At 35.7% G+C, this 14,621-nt stretch overlaps 1 protein-coding gene across 2 annotated transcripts; it reads right to left on the bottom strand.

Annotated features, from left to right (window-relative positions):
• Positions 1 to 9,646: 9,646 nt before the first annotated feature.
• Positions 9,647 to 13,987, bottom strand: LOC106765155 (protein PHOX1). Of its 2 annotated transcripts, XM_014649670.2 has the most exons (4): positions 13,808 to 13,987; positions 11,527 to 13,673; positions 11,197 to 11,427; positions 9,647 to 9,999 (listed from the first exon to the last, which is right to left on the bottom strand). In XM_014649670.2, exons 2-3 carry the CDS (start codon positions 13,667 to 13,669, stop codon positions 11,291 to 11,293), a joined length of 2,280 nt encoding a protein of 759 aa, XP_014505156.1. In that variant the 5' UTR covers positions 13,670 to 13,673; positions 13,808 to 13,987; the 3' UTR covers positions 9,647 to 9,999; positions 11,197 to 11,290. The 2 variants fall into 2 exon arrangements, with proteins under 2 accessions (XP_014505156.1, XP_022638177.1); XM_022782456.1 differs by lacking the exon at positions 13,808 to 13,987 and having other exon boundaries at positions 11,527 to 13,779.
• Between the last annotated feature and the right edge of the window lie 634 nt (positions 13,988 to 14,621).

The raw sequence follows: 14,621 nt of genomic DNA, 5'->3' as shown, positions 1-14,621 counted from the left end.
GCTTACATGTATTTTCCAAGTTATAACACTTAACATAAATGTTCCTTTTCTCTGCAAAAATGCAATTTATTGTTGGATATTTAATTTTTTTTTGTAAAACAGAAAGCCCATGGACTGGCCCTGACCCACAGGGCTTTGGGGCTTTTTAGCCCTGGGGGCTTTTTTAATAAGGGGCATTTTTGGCCCTATGGGCTTTTTTGGCCCCAACCCACATGGGCTAGGGCCAGGGCCTATAATAGGGCCTCTTTGACAGCTCTAATAACTTGCGACATCGTAATTTGTTGCTCTGTTCGTTCATTTGGAGGATGTGTTATATATTTTCCCTTCTTATTATTATTAAATTTCATTTTTAAATTAAATCATGTAAATAAAACCTTCATAAATCAATTAAATTTTCATACATCATTTAAACATCTACACCACATTTCATTATATTTTTAAAGAACAAGATATTTCCCTCTATTTTCCTTTTTCCTTCTTTTTCCTTTCTCTTTTGGTATGGTATACATGATGTAAGATTACAACCTAGAATTGAAAGAATTGTACTCCTAGGGAGCTCTTCTATACCTATTTCTTTAATCTCCTTTTGTCCTTTTTTTTATCATTAAATCAACTTCTGCAAGCGTTTAGAATAAACTTTAACCACTGTGTAAGATAAAAAACTGTAAAATCATTTTTTACCTATGAGATTTGGAAAGAGTAACANAAAGTGACAAAGTTTATATTCATTTTTTACTTCTGATTTTTTTTTTTCAATTGGGACAACTGACAGAGAAAATGTTGGAGTGAGAGAGATGAAAGAGAAAGGGTTAAGAGGAATGAAGGAGGTGAGTAAGGGTTTGGTTTTTTTTTTTTTAGTTTTGAGAATGAAAATTATTTAAATATCCTTGACCTTAAAACTTAGAATCCATGATATATGAGGGTATTTGTGTCTACTATAATCTGGTACACATTGTTAAAACGTACCAACTGAAAAACAGGCGTACGCGTGTTAACATATATATATATATATATATATATATATATATATATATATATATATATATATATATATATATATATATATATATATATATATATGAAGAAAAAGACTGCAAAAAAGAAAACTAAATCAATATTTTTAGTTATAACTAAAAAAACAATTTTAATTTTGAAATATTAAACATAAAGTCTACTTAAACATGAAATGTTAAAGGGTTAAATATGTTTTTAGTCTCTATACTTTGGGGCGATTTTGGTTTTAGTTCCTCTTTCAAAGGTACAATTTAGTCCTCCAACTTTAGAAAACTTTGGTTTTAGTCCTTCAAAACTAATTCCGTTAAAAATATGCTGATGTGTCTAACAGAAAACTACTGACACCATTTTTCTTTTCTCATTTTTTCTCACTCAATAACGTCATTTACAATGCAAGCCACCATGGATCCCCAGGAACGTTCCCGATCTCTACGTCATGTCTCGTCTCCCTTCCTTCAGCCGCGTCAAATTGGCCTTCAAATTTCGTGTACTGCTAAAGCAAAAACAGTGGACAAAGTTTGCGAAATAGTAAAGAAGTAGTTGGTCGTGGCTGAAGGTGAAACCGTGACTGCAGCATCAACGTTTCAAAAAAATTTGGAGTTGTTTCCCTTGACACGTTTGAGATCTTGACGACACTCGAGGAAGAATTCGGTATTTCCATTGGGAAGAGAGGCTCTAGGTCTCTTGAGATTTTCGTTGAGTGAAGGGGGGAAGGGAGGAAGGAGTTCGACATCGTGACCGGTGAAAAACCCGGCGGTGAGCGGCGACCGGTTGGGAGAAGGAGGCGTAAGGTCATTGGTGGCGGCTGGTCTCGTTGGGATTAAGAAAAACGTGTTCCAACGAGTGTTTCTTCGTCCCGTGCACGAAAGGAGAGAGAGAGAGCGATGACGTCGCAACCGGCGATGGCTCTGGTGGGGCGTGGTGTTGCCGACGCGCCGAGACTGGTAGAAGGAGGTGGCACGGTGACTGGTTCGAAGACGTGGTGGTGCACAACAGAAGCAAACCAAGTAACACACTTGAGTGGCTTTTCACAAAGTCTGAGAATGCGATCAAAGAACTAGCCCAAAGTAAGCATAGCGACAATATTAGTGGGGGTGACAAGTGTTCTGGCGACGCTTCTGTGGATTCAAATAACAACAAATCATTGACGGGTAGTGGGGTTGATGGTTCCAAAGGGAGGAAGTCAAAATCGGCATAGAAGGATGATGCTTGTGTTTAGACCAAAAAGGAGTCAAGGGAAAGGGCAAGAGCAAGAGCAAGAGCAAGAGAGAGGACTTGCTACAAAATGTGTAGCATTAGAAGGGTGCAGCAAGACTTTGATGAAAAGTGCCCTGTAACTGCAAACACTCAAATGCTGCACCAATTGAGGTCATCCATTCTGCCTGAACCTGAAGCTTACACGAGATGGGTTCAGCCTTATAACCCTTTTCTCATTCATAATGAAGCACCCAGAGATGGATTTGACGTCATTGAAGAATCTATTATGATTAAAAGGTTTATGAAGCTGTCAACTATGATGGCTTCTCATCACCAAAACCAAAACCAAAACCAAAACCAAAACCAAAGCCAAAACCTTGTGATCCCTAGGGACGCGAGTTTCAACAACAATGTGTACCCCTTGCTACCCTATTCCACTCCAGACTGGGACACTAATTGGGCCTTTACTGGATACTCCAACTTTTGTGCAATAGGAACCATGAACCTATCTACATGTTTCATGAACCCGTGGTAAGTTTTAAATTTTTAATTCTTCTTTTAAAATCACCGCTAGAGCTTTTGAATTTGCAATGGAGTTTGGTGCTTTGTGCGTCCATATTTTTAGAGCTTCATTCAATCCTTTGGAAATTCTTGGGAGGAGTGCATCAATCAGAGTTGAAACAACTGTGCTAGTTTTCGTAAAATCTGATCAGAATGAAATCCTCGAGTGTGCTTTGCCTTGTAATCATCATCTCATAGTTCTGTGTTTCTTCTCTCTATCAGCAACTTTTTTCTGCTCTATATTCCCATTTTACAATGTTTGTGCTGATTCTTGCTGATAAGCAGCTAATGGCAAGTGAAAGTTCGTATACAGGTTTGTTGCGTCCTGCGTGTATTATATCTGTCTAATATTTAAAGTTTCTGGAAGGCTGGTTAGGTTGGCTCGTGTAGAATGAGAGCACCGTTGGCAGACCCCTATTGTTTCTGAGTTGGGGGAAGGCAAAACCCTTGGGTCAAGTTCATGGGCCAGACCATAAATTGATGACCATAAATATTATCAGTTAGAAGGTAGCATACTTAGGATCATGTGCACAGATTAATTTGGCAAATTTAATAATCATTGTTGCATCTGTTGTAAAAATACTGACCAAAACTCAAATCGCAATTTCCTAAGGCGTGTAGATCACTGTCCTTAAGGACTTATCTGCGGTGTATTGCGCAAGTCCCCCAGGATACAACAGGAACTTCTCAAAATGTATTCGAAGATCACAGAACTAGCAAGAAACTCTATAAAGAGTATAAATTAACCCAGAATAATTTTTAGAAAAGGAAAAGAAGAAAAGAGAAAGAGAGAAGGTTGATTTTGGTTGTGTTTTGGAATGGAGAAAGAGTTATCTATTTATAGAGTAAGGGAAGAATGAAATCAATAAAAGTCAATAAAAAACAATAAATAATTTGGCCGTTGCAGCACTTAAAAATTTGACTGTTGGAATATTACCGTTGAGCAATGTTTCTTTTGCAATAATCTAACGTTATTACAACAATCCCCCACTTATTGCAAAAGAAAATTGAGAAAAACTTTTATCCTAGGTCTCATAGGATGTAATGCATCAGAGTTGGTATAGCAAGCTATATGAACCAATCTTAGATTGAGAAACTTAACACACAATGTAGTTGGTATAGCAAGCTATATGAAGACACTTGACGTGTGTTAGAGGTTTATCAATCACAATACACCCCCACAATTCTTGTTGTTATCGCTGTGTTGCGCTAAATAGGCCATGTGCGTGCCCGGTATTCATGAGTGCTCTAGAGATCATGCCAAGATCTCATGCAAGCGGCCCCACTCGACACTCATATAGGTGATTTCATCAAGTGTATGCTGCAAATCATACACCACCCATAAGGGATATGAAAATAATTAAAAACTTTGTTTAAGCTTAAAATTCTTTCACCACATATAATTTTAATGACAAAGTTTAACCTCTCAATAGTGCAGTCTCTAGCACTTTCACACACACACACACCATAGGAAGGGACATAATTGATTAAAATCAATTTAGTGCTATTAGAACTAACAAGTGACTTGTTGTTACCCATATGAACCTTTTTCATGGGATCTCCAATCACAAAGGTTGGGTTACCATCACTTGTTTGTTTGCAAGTGGCTTAAGTCTCATTCCCCTCGATGTTTCTAAAATCATATTTCTTCCCAAGTGATTTGTCAGAGGATCTGCTAGATTCCATTCTGACTTCAGATAGTCAATGGAAATAGTTCCACTCTTTAGCAGCTGCTTCACCAAATTGTGTCTCAATTGAATATGTCTATTCTTTCCATTGTAATTCTTCTCTTTTAGCTATAGCTATTGCCGATTGACAATCACAGTGTATTAACACCGATGGGATTGATTTCATTCCTAGTGGAATGTTCGCTAAGAAGTTTTTCAACCAATCAGCCTCATTACCAGCCATCTTAAGAGCGACAAACTCAGATTTCATTGTTGATCTTGCAATAATAGTTTGTCTGGCTGATCTCCATGTAATCGCATCACCCCTAAGTGTGAATACATAACCACTAGTAGATTTTGTCTCGTCTGAATCAGAGATCCAGTTAGCATCAATGTACCCTTCTAGTATAGTGGAAAATCCATTATATTCAATGGCATAATCCATTGAACCTCTTAAGTATCTCATAAGCCTAGCAAGTGCATCCCAATGTTCTTGATTTGGACATTGAGTGTACCTACTCAGTCTACTTACTGCATAAGCAATATCAGGGTCTATAAAAACTCATTAAGTGTAGTAAGCTCCCAATTATCTGGGCATACTGAGGCTGAGATAATAATTCTCCTCTATTTTTCATTAATTTAGAGTTAGGATAATAAGGGGTACTCATAGGTTTGAAATCATAATACTCAAACTTCTTAAGAAGTTTCTCATTATATTGTTCTTGGATAGTAATATACTATTTCCCTTCCTTATGATTTTAACATCTAAAAGTATATAAACTGAATAGATTCTATGGGATTTCTAGACCCTATAGGTTTAACCTGTAGCAACCCAAAGTCCTTAGAACACGTAGCTAGTGGCCTCCGTGAACTCTCACCACCGTAAGGAAAGGTACGACCCTCATCACGGTTTGCTCTGAAGGAGCATGCTTCCACGATCTCGACGCTGTCGCGGTCATACCTAGCGTCACGAAGAGACGCTGTTGTGACCCACCATGGACACCAATTGGACATGCCCATTGCCATTGCTGGCCTCTCGCCTCCAACTCGGCACTCTCGTTGATCATGCTCGCAGAGAAAAATTAGGAAAGATGAGAGGAAGGAGAAAGTCTCCTTGCGTGAGACCGGGGAAGAAGAAAATGACCCCTCAAAACTAGGTCTGACTCCCCTTCCAATGTTGGGTCCAAAATGAAAGAAAACTCCAACTGGAAAACAATTCCACATTTCCCTATTTTTTTTCTTAATAAAACCCTAACTTTATTATATCCTTAAAAAAAACAAAGAAATCATAATTTACAGAATTCTGATACAGAATTCAATCACATAATTTCCAATTACATGAATTCAATTACGTGAATTCAATGACTTCAATTATCGAATTCAATTATAGAAGGCTATTAACATATAATATAATCAATGTCATTTATTTATAATTAAAAGAACGTATCATTAATTAATTTTTAATTTCCCTATAAAAGGAAAACCCTACTTCTAATCAATTCTTAATTATGATTAGAAGAAATCAAATTATTTCTTTCTCTCAAGGAAAATAAATTCTTTCCAGATTTAAACACAAATCTTTCAATCCTTAGATTTACGTCCCTTTCATTTTATTTAAACAACTTATAAATTCTTAATTATAATTCTAAACTTAATTCAATGGAAACCCTTCTCACACTGCTGTTAATTATAATTAACATTATAATCCTTAATTTATTTCTTAGTAAAAGGGAATCATAATCCTAACTTTAAAATTTCCTAATTTGGTTTCTGATTATAATCAAAGGAAAAACTTACTTTCATTATATATAAGTTTTATTTAAACTTAGGTTTAAACCATTTAGTTGTCCCTAATTTCGGAAGGTTTTCCCATTTTGATCCCTGTCTTATTCGAATCCCCAATTGAGTCCCTATAAGTGCTAATTTCAATCAATTAAGCCCCTGCCGTTAAATTTAGTTAACGANATTAACNTTTTTGNANAGCTGGGAGGATGNCCTNTTAATTTCTATAAACGTGNCCTATTTAGAGTTNAAACGTGGCATGAATTGAGTCCCATAAGTGCTAATTTCAATCAATTTCAACTCTAATTCATGCCACGTTTCAACTCTAAATAGGTCACGTTTACAGAAATTAACAGGTCATCCTTCTAGCTGTGCAAAAAAGTTAACCCCGTTAACTAAATTTAACGGCAGAGGCTTAATTGATTGAAATTAGCACTTATAGGGACTCAATTGGAGATTCTAATAAGACGGGGATCAAAATGGGAAAACCTCCCAAAAATAGGAACAACTAAATGGTTTAAACCTTAAACTTATGTTAAAAGCTTTATAAAATATAGCTCTACCATACCTAAAACGTAACTCCACCATTAATATCAACAGGCTACAAAACCTAATATAATTCAATAACGTATTCATGAACATTTAATCACATACTCATGAGCATTTAATCACGTATCATAGTATTCAAATTTATACTAATAATTATATATAAAATCACACATAAGACAATCACATATATAATCACACATCAGGTTAGCTTCTCATAATTATAATTAGTAAGGAATCTCAACCCTAATTTGTTTATAATCTTAATTAAATATCAACCTTAATTGCTATTACATATCTTCTTAAAAATTTCTCTTTCCAAATTTGTTTAAAAAACATAATGAACAATCCAATTAAAACATAGACATCACATTGTTTTTCAAAGTATTTAAAATTAACAACTACAATTATCAATAATAAAATAGGGTTAGATTCACATACTTTTTTTTTCTTTTGACAGTAACAAAATTGAAACATAAGTCCTTAAGATTTTTGTAAAAATACTGACAAAAACTCAAACCGCAATTTCCTGAGGCGTGTAGATCACTGTCCTTAAGGACTTATCTGCGGTGTATTGCACAAGTCCCCCAGGATACAACAGGAACTTCTCGAAATGTATTCGAGGATCACAGAACTAGCAAGAAACTCTATAAAGAGTATAAATTAACCTAGAATAATTTTTAGAAAAGGAAAAGAAGAAAAGAGAAAGAGAGAAGGCTGATTTTGGTTGTGTTTTGGAATGGAGAAAGTGTTCTCTATTTATAGAGTTAGAGAAGAATAAAATCAATAAAAGACAATAAAAAATAATAAATAATTAATTTGACTGTTGGAATATTACCATTGAGCAATGTTTCTTTTGCAATAATCTAACATTATTACAACAACATCTTACATGATTTCAGCCTATGTATGTGGTGAGGGAGGAGACGGAGTCTGAGGGAGGAGACGGAGTCAGAGGTAGAGGCGGAGGAGATGGAAGCAGAGGCGGTGGTGGGGATCTATGGTGGCATACATTGTAAATGATGTATTTGCAGAGGTGGAGGTTGGGTGGAAGATGGAAGAAAGACGAAGGAGAGAGAGGGAGAAAAGGTGAAAAAAGAAAAATGATGTCAGTTTTCCGTTAGACACATCAGCATATTTTTAACAGAATTAGTTTTGGAGGACTAAAACCAAAGTTTTCTAAAGTTGAAGTACTAAATTGTACCTTATTTTAAAATAGGGACTAAAACCAAATATTAAAAATAAGTTTTTTTATAATTTTATTTTGTTGGATTTCATTTTTAATTTGGTAAAAAAAGCAAATTATTATATATACACACATATAAAAATTTAATTAATAAACTAGTTAAAATTTTATGATGTCTATCTTTTTTTAAATTTATCAGAAAAATGAATAAAACAAAGACATATCTTTAAATAAATAGAAAAGGGTTATAAATTATTTATTTCCAAAAAAACATTCTTGTGGAGAAATAACATAATATTTTCTAAAAATCATAAACATAATAAATTTCTACCTTTAATAAATTAAAGACTTAAATATATAAAAATCAATATAATATATTATTTGTCATTTTAGTTTTCATAAATACGAAGAAAAAATAATATAATTTTATATTACTAAATAAAAGAAAGTATAGAAATCAAAACAATAAGATAAATACATTACAAAAACCAAACAAGATAAGTAAACCTAACTTTTATAATTTGTTAACTCTAATACTTGAAGGACCTCTTAAAATGTGCACCAGCATTACGTTACCTTATATTCTCAATCCATTAAACCTTCCTTTTAATGGCTTCATCCATGTTATGAATATTGAAATTTAAGATCACATAACATTCAGAATGCAATAATCTAGATATGAATATTAAATATTACATTATCAATAATTTACACCCAAGAATCAAGGATTTTTTACGTAAAAGGTTAGATAAACGTTGTTGTTTGGGGTTCCTTATTAGAAGATTTTATTCTCTGACTTTTTTGCTTTAACGATAACTTTAGTTGCTTAAATGATCAAAGTTATAAATAAAAGATAAATTATGTTACACATCTCTAACTCTAACCTAAAACCACAACTTAAAGAAAGAATGATCACACTTGAACACGAATTGATTGTGGAGAGTGGGCAATTTGATTTGATGTGCCAACAACCTCATCCTCAAAATATAGATAATTTAACTTATCAATGTACTTTTAGACATTGATTTGACCACTAATTCATGTCTAATTTACAAAATGAAAGACTAAATTAAGATTTTGAATATGCCACCTTGATGCCCTGTATCTTCAAAAGACTATCAATAACTACTCAATATATCCTAACGAAAACACATGTTGTCATTTTTTATGAAAATAAAAGATAAAAAATCAAATTGATAAGTTTGAAATAACTATTATCATAATAAATAGTTATCAAATTATAAAATGTAAAATTATAATAAATATGTGAAAGAAGAATTACAAAATAATCTACTTTTTAGTAATCGTTATAATTATACAATAAAAATACTTACACTCTCATTATAGACAATTTATGATAGATCACGAAAATTAAAAAAAAAAAAAATTGGTTAACAAAATTTATGGTATGTATGAAAGGTTTAAAGAAACTATACACAAAAACTAATCCCATTAATTGTCAGTTTAAATTAAAAACAGAATAAATATCTAATCAAGAAAATAGTATAATAGATATTGCTTAGATCTCAGCTTATTTGTGTTTTCTATTCGTCCTGGGAAGTTAATGTAAAACTAAATCCAAGAAATCTTAATCAATAAAATGAAACCTTAAAGTATTAAACTTAAATAACCAAGAAAAAAAATGCAAAACATGAGAACCAAGATGTGGATGACTGATGATTCAAACATGAAGTGCGCATAACTCACTCAGGAGAATGTGATTAAAAAATGTATAATGTACAATACAACACTTGTATACTGTTACAGATGGCAATTTGACAACTAAAATAATCATCAAACCCGAGAGCTAATAAATCAAATCAAATCAAATCTCTCACTAACTCAAACAAACAAATGCAATCATATATTGATATATCACAACTGTAAAGAATGACACTCACCACACATCCCCTCTAAAAGATGACAAATCATATATAACTAGGCTTTTCCTAGCCTAAACAGCTCAACCTTGTACAAAACTGCAATGCAAAAGAATAATACAATCGTAGCACCAATCAACAAGTCAACAGAGTGAAGAAAGAATACCTGCAACCAAAAGGCAACAAATTCCGTCAGGGCAATCATATAGATGTCATCACTCGACAAAAACTTTATTAAAAAGTAGACCAAAAAAAGTAGACCATTTAGAAGTTGAAGATGAAAATATTGATCATGCTAAAGGAAAAGATAAAGTACGAATTTGTTCTCTAAAGTCACTAGTTAGTTCATACACTTATCGCATTAATCCAACAATATTACAAATGCAAAATGGCGACAGTTTCTTCCCGGGTGGGGATAAACTGCTCTAGAATCCATTCATCCAGAAGAACCAGAGGCTACCATCACCATGTATCATACCAATAATAGAAATTCAAATCATCTAATTTCATCAATCCCATTAAAAATTCAAAAGCCTTATCACATAAATCAGTAGTTTTTTTTTCTTTTCCTCTGTTGTATACACTTTATGCATGTGACTGATAGTCTATTTTTATCTCATGGGGACAGCATAGCAAAAGCCATTCATTCCCCAAAATATTGACTAGAGATGACTACTACATATCCCATGAGGCCAGAAGCCTTTTATTGTAATATGTTTACACAAGGCCTATCTCCTACACAATCTCACTATAAAATCAATGCAGAATTTCACATGATAATCCTTTTCCGAGAAATATAACAGATTACATTAGAAACCTCACTAGTCTATAGCCTTATAATAACTTGTTGCATCAAACACATCACAGAATCATCTCAAAAAGTACTAAAGACATGAGCATCTAGTTGTGATTCCATGAAGCATATAGTTTGTAAATTATAGTATTTCTACGATATATCCCAGACATCTGCACCTATAGTTGTATAACTTGTACAAATAAAAGTTTTCTGAAATCTACCCTCTCTAGACCCATGGTGTTGGAGCCTAGTGCATTTAGCTGCCCTTCAATCCCCCTATGAGTGTTCTGAACACCGAAATCAAGATTTTAAACTCTCAACTTTTGAGAGCCTAAAAACAGAAAAGATAGTTCATCATCCAGCCCAGAAAGATACCATTAAAATTTTGAACAACAGAAAACACTAGACACAGCATTCCATTGTTCACAGAAACACAATTTCAGTCAAAAGGGATAAGCAGTACAATTTTATGATTCTACCAAATCTCCCTAAATTCTCTAGACAGTTAGAAACATTTTCAATAGGTACATGCAAACGAAACTGTTGTACAAGTACGGTCTTATTTACCTGTCTTAGAATGGAAAGAAGAAGCCCTTCAAAATAAAGAAAATAGAAGCAATAATATTGCCTCTATAAAGAATAACAAACACAAGAAGAGAACTCAAAATTGCTCCAGGATGTAATGGAGTTTTGGAACCCGCCGACGGAACAGTGGTTCAAGTCGAAATGATGGAACATCAAACTGCCACCCATCATACATCTCATTCCAAGCTTGCACTATCTCATCAATTTTGAACCCTGCCATTAAGAGAATAGGATTGTCAGTTCCCTGAAACATTTGAAACTGAAGGAAATTTGAGAAATACACACTCCGGACCACAGTTTCCCATATCATACCTTCCATTGCCGTTTCATTAGAACAATGATTCTTTATCATGACCCCAATATCAGTTGTTGAAGCTCCAGCCAGTTCAAATTTTTCAACTGCAACCTCTACACATTCTTCCCATGTTGGCAGGCCTAGCTTATACTCCACAACAGAACGCTCATACAACAAAGTGCCCCATAAAAGATATATTTGCAACCTCATCTTTGCAGCCTGTTCATCAGCTTCATCAGCAGAAACATCCCTGAAAAGACCATGCAACCCTATTTTCTCTAGCTGCTCTTTATACTTATCCGTTTTGGACAGTCCATTCAATCGCCGCTCCTCCATCTCCTCCCACATCATCATGCCTTTCTCCATGTTGTCTTCAGCCTTGTTAAAGAGCTCCACAACCTCATCCGCATGGCTGACTTCTAAATCCTTCTCGGTTGCAGTCAAATAACACCAGCACAGCCTTGCTTGCTCAAATTGCTGATGCCCTAGAGCAAGAAGCCCTTCATAAAAATCTGGTTTGATCCTAACAGCCTCTCCAAATCTCTTCTCTGCTTTCATATACTCCTTCTGAGCCCATTCATAAGCAGCTTGAATACACTCAAACGAAGAATCCCTCGATCCATCCTCCGTAAGACTCACCCTCTTCCTAGCCCTTGACATATGCACACTCCCCCAATTGAACAAAGCTAAAGCCGCCATCTCCTGAAACCTATCTGCAGCAATCTCAAACAGCTCCTGAGCATCCTCACTTGTCACTGTATCCTCCATGGCCTCCGAATACAACTTCATCCCAATCCCATGAATATCCAAATACGCATCTGAATCAAATCCAACATGATTCTTAAACAACCTAGCAAACTGCACAAGCCAATCCTCCACAGTACTACTCCTCCCCTTCCCCACACCTCCATTCCCATTCTCAACCACCTTCACCTTTTCACCATCCACCACAACCCCATCATCATAAAATGGCTCCTCTTCCGGCTCAACCTTGGTCACATAAAGCCGAATCGACCCAAGAACATGACAAGTCTCAGCCAGCCTCAATTCAGAAGTATTAGTTATAGTAACCAAATCACCCTCCCTGTCCTTGTACTTCACAAGAACACCCTTCAACCCCGGAAACTTATCCCTTATCACATCCCTCACCAACCTAATTCCACAATTCACAGGCAATTGCGCCCATCTAATATCCTCTCCACATATCAACTTCACAGTCCTAGTAACACCCCCTTTTTCTTCTTTCCCCAATTTCTCTTTTTCTTCCTTCCCCAAATTCTGTTTCTCTTCTTTCCCCAATTTCCCTTTGTCTTCCTTCGCCAATTTCCCTTTATCTTCCTTCGCCAATTTCCCTTTATCTTCCTTGCCCAATTTTCCCTTCTCCACTTTCCCCGATTTCTCTTTGTCCTTTTTCCTAACATTATCAGCCTTAACCTTCTCTTCAACGATAATCTTCTTCGCCTTCCCCTCATCCTCCCCCTTGTTTTCCTTCTTATTCTTCTTGATCTTCTCCCTCACCACCTTCCTCAACCGCGCCGACGGCGGCTCCGGATGCTGCTGAAGCGCCGCGAGGGCTATCTCAGTCTCATCAATCACAATCCCTTTCTCCTCCATCGTCCCCCTCAAGCTATCCAAAACCTCCAGCGCCGTGGAGTTATTGGGCTCCAAATTCAGAACCACGCGCACGTCCCGCATCGCCAGGTCCAAGCGGTTGAGCGCCTCGTAGCACTTGGCCCGCTTCAGCAGCGCCTTGGTGTAGCGCGGCGACACCTGCAGCGCCATGTTGCACTCGCTGATGGCGCGCGGGTACTCGCCCAGTCCCAGCTGCATGTAGCAGATGGCCATGCTGGTGTGGAGGTGCGCCATGTCGATGTGGTTCCGCGGCAGAAGCTTCAGCGCCTTTTCGTACTTCAACATCGCTCCCTCGTGGTCCTTCCTTTGAAACAACCGGTTCCCTTCCTCTCGAAGCTCATGCGACATGTTTATGAACATCGCCGTGTCCTCGTCCAGCACCTTCGACGACGCCGACGAAGACGAAGCAGCCGCCGCCGGCGCCCCTCGTTTCTCCTCCCATGATTTTGTCGGCTGGTGGTGACCGTTCGCCCTCGTGGTGGGAGCGGGAATCTCATGATCTTTCTTTTTACCCGCCGGCTTCCCCATATAACTGAATCATCGATTGTCGTGAAAAAAATTAAATTTAATTAAATTCAAAAATATAAGTTATAACAATAAATGAAATTGAATCCCAAATGTTAAAAATAAATAGAAGAAGTGAAAGAGAGAGATATTTTAGGTTACTTGGTTATATGGTTATGGAGATTGGTATTCTCCTTTCCCTTTTTTGGCTTAGGGTTTCTTTTGCCTCAAGTCAAATATGGGAGAAGGAAGAAAATGGTTGAATTATGAAATGAAAGGAAGAAAGAAAAGTGGGAGTTTTATTATTATTATTAATATTATTAGAAGATAGATAATCAATAACACAGCGCAAAAGGCATGTGGAGGGAGACAAGGTGGGGTTGACGTGATTCAAAAATGTGTACCTAAAATAGGAGTCAAGCGACGTCGTTCGGTCAAGTTTTATTTAATTTTCACCTGTGGACCTTTTCCTTCGCAGTGTTTGTAATTTATTTTGGTCCCTAATTTTTTTCTTTATCGTTTCACCCTTTGACCACTTCTTATTCATAACCAGATTTTTCTCAAAACAAATAAAAAATAAACACAGCTTCTAAACACATGGGAATTAGATAGCTTCTAAACAGATGGAACATGATGACTCAGTTTTTTATTATAGAATACATTTTTAAAATAGATTATTAAAAAAAAATATTTGTCTTCCAATAAATTCTTTTCTAAATCCTTCCATTAGTTCAAATAATTTTTGTGCTATTAATTTAATAGTGTTTATGCACTTATAACTTGTTTTGAAATTCATTCACCATATCATACATATCAATTATACAAGAATATTATGGTAGAAGAATGCATTAAATAATTAAAAAAAAAAGGATCTTATTTATAGCTATTCAAATTGTTCACAAAGCCTAAACCACACTGTCTTATCAAAATCCATTGTGTAAATGATTTTAGCTGGAGAAGAGGATTGAGTAAGAAT

Source organism: Vigna radiata, chromosome 6, assembly GCF_000741045.1.
Source record: "Vigna radiata var. radiata cultivar VC1973A chromosome 6, Vradiata_ver6, whole genome shotgun sequence".
In the NCBI taxonomy this organism is placed as follows: Eukaryota; Viridiplantae; Streptophyta; class Magnoliopsida; order Fabales; family Fabaceae; genus Vigna; species Vigna radiata.
This window is presented reverse-complemented; position numbering and strand designations above follow the sequence as displayed.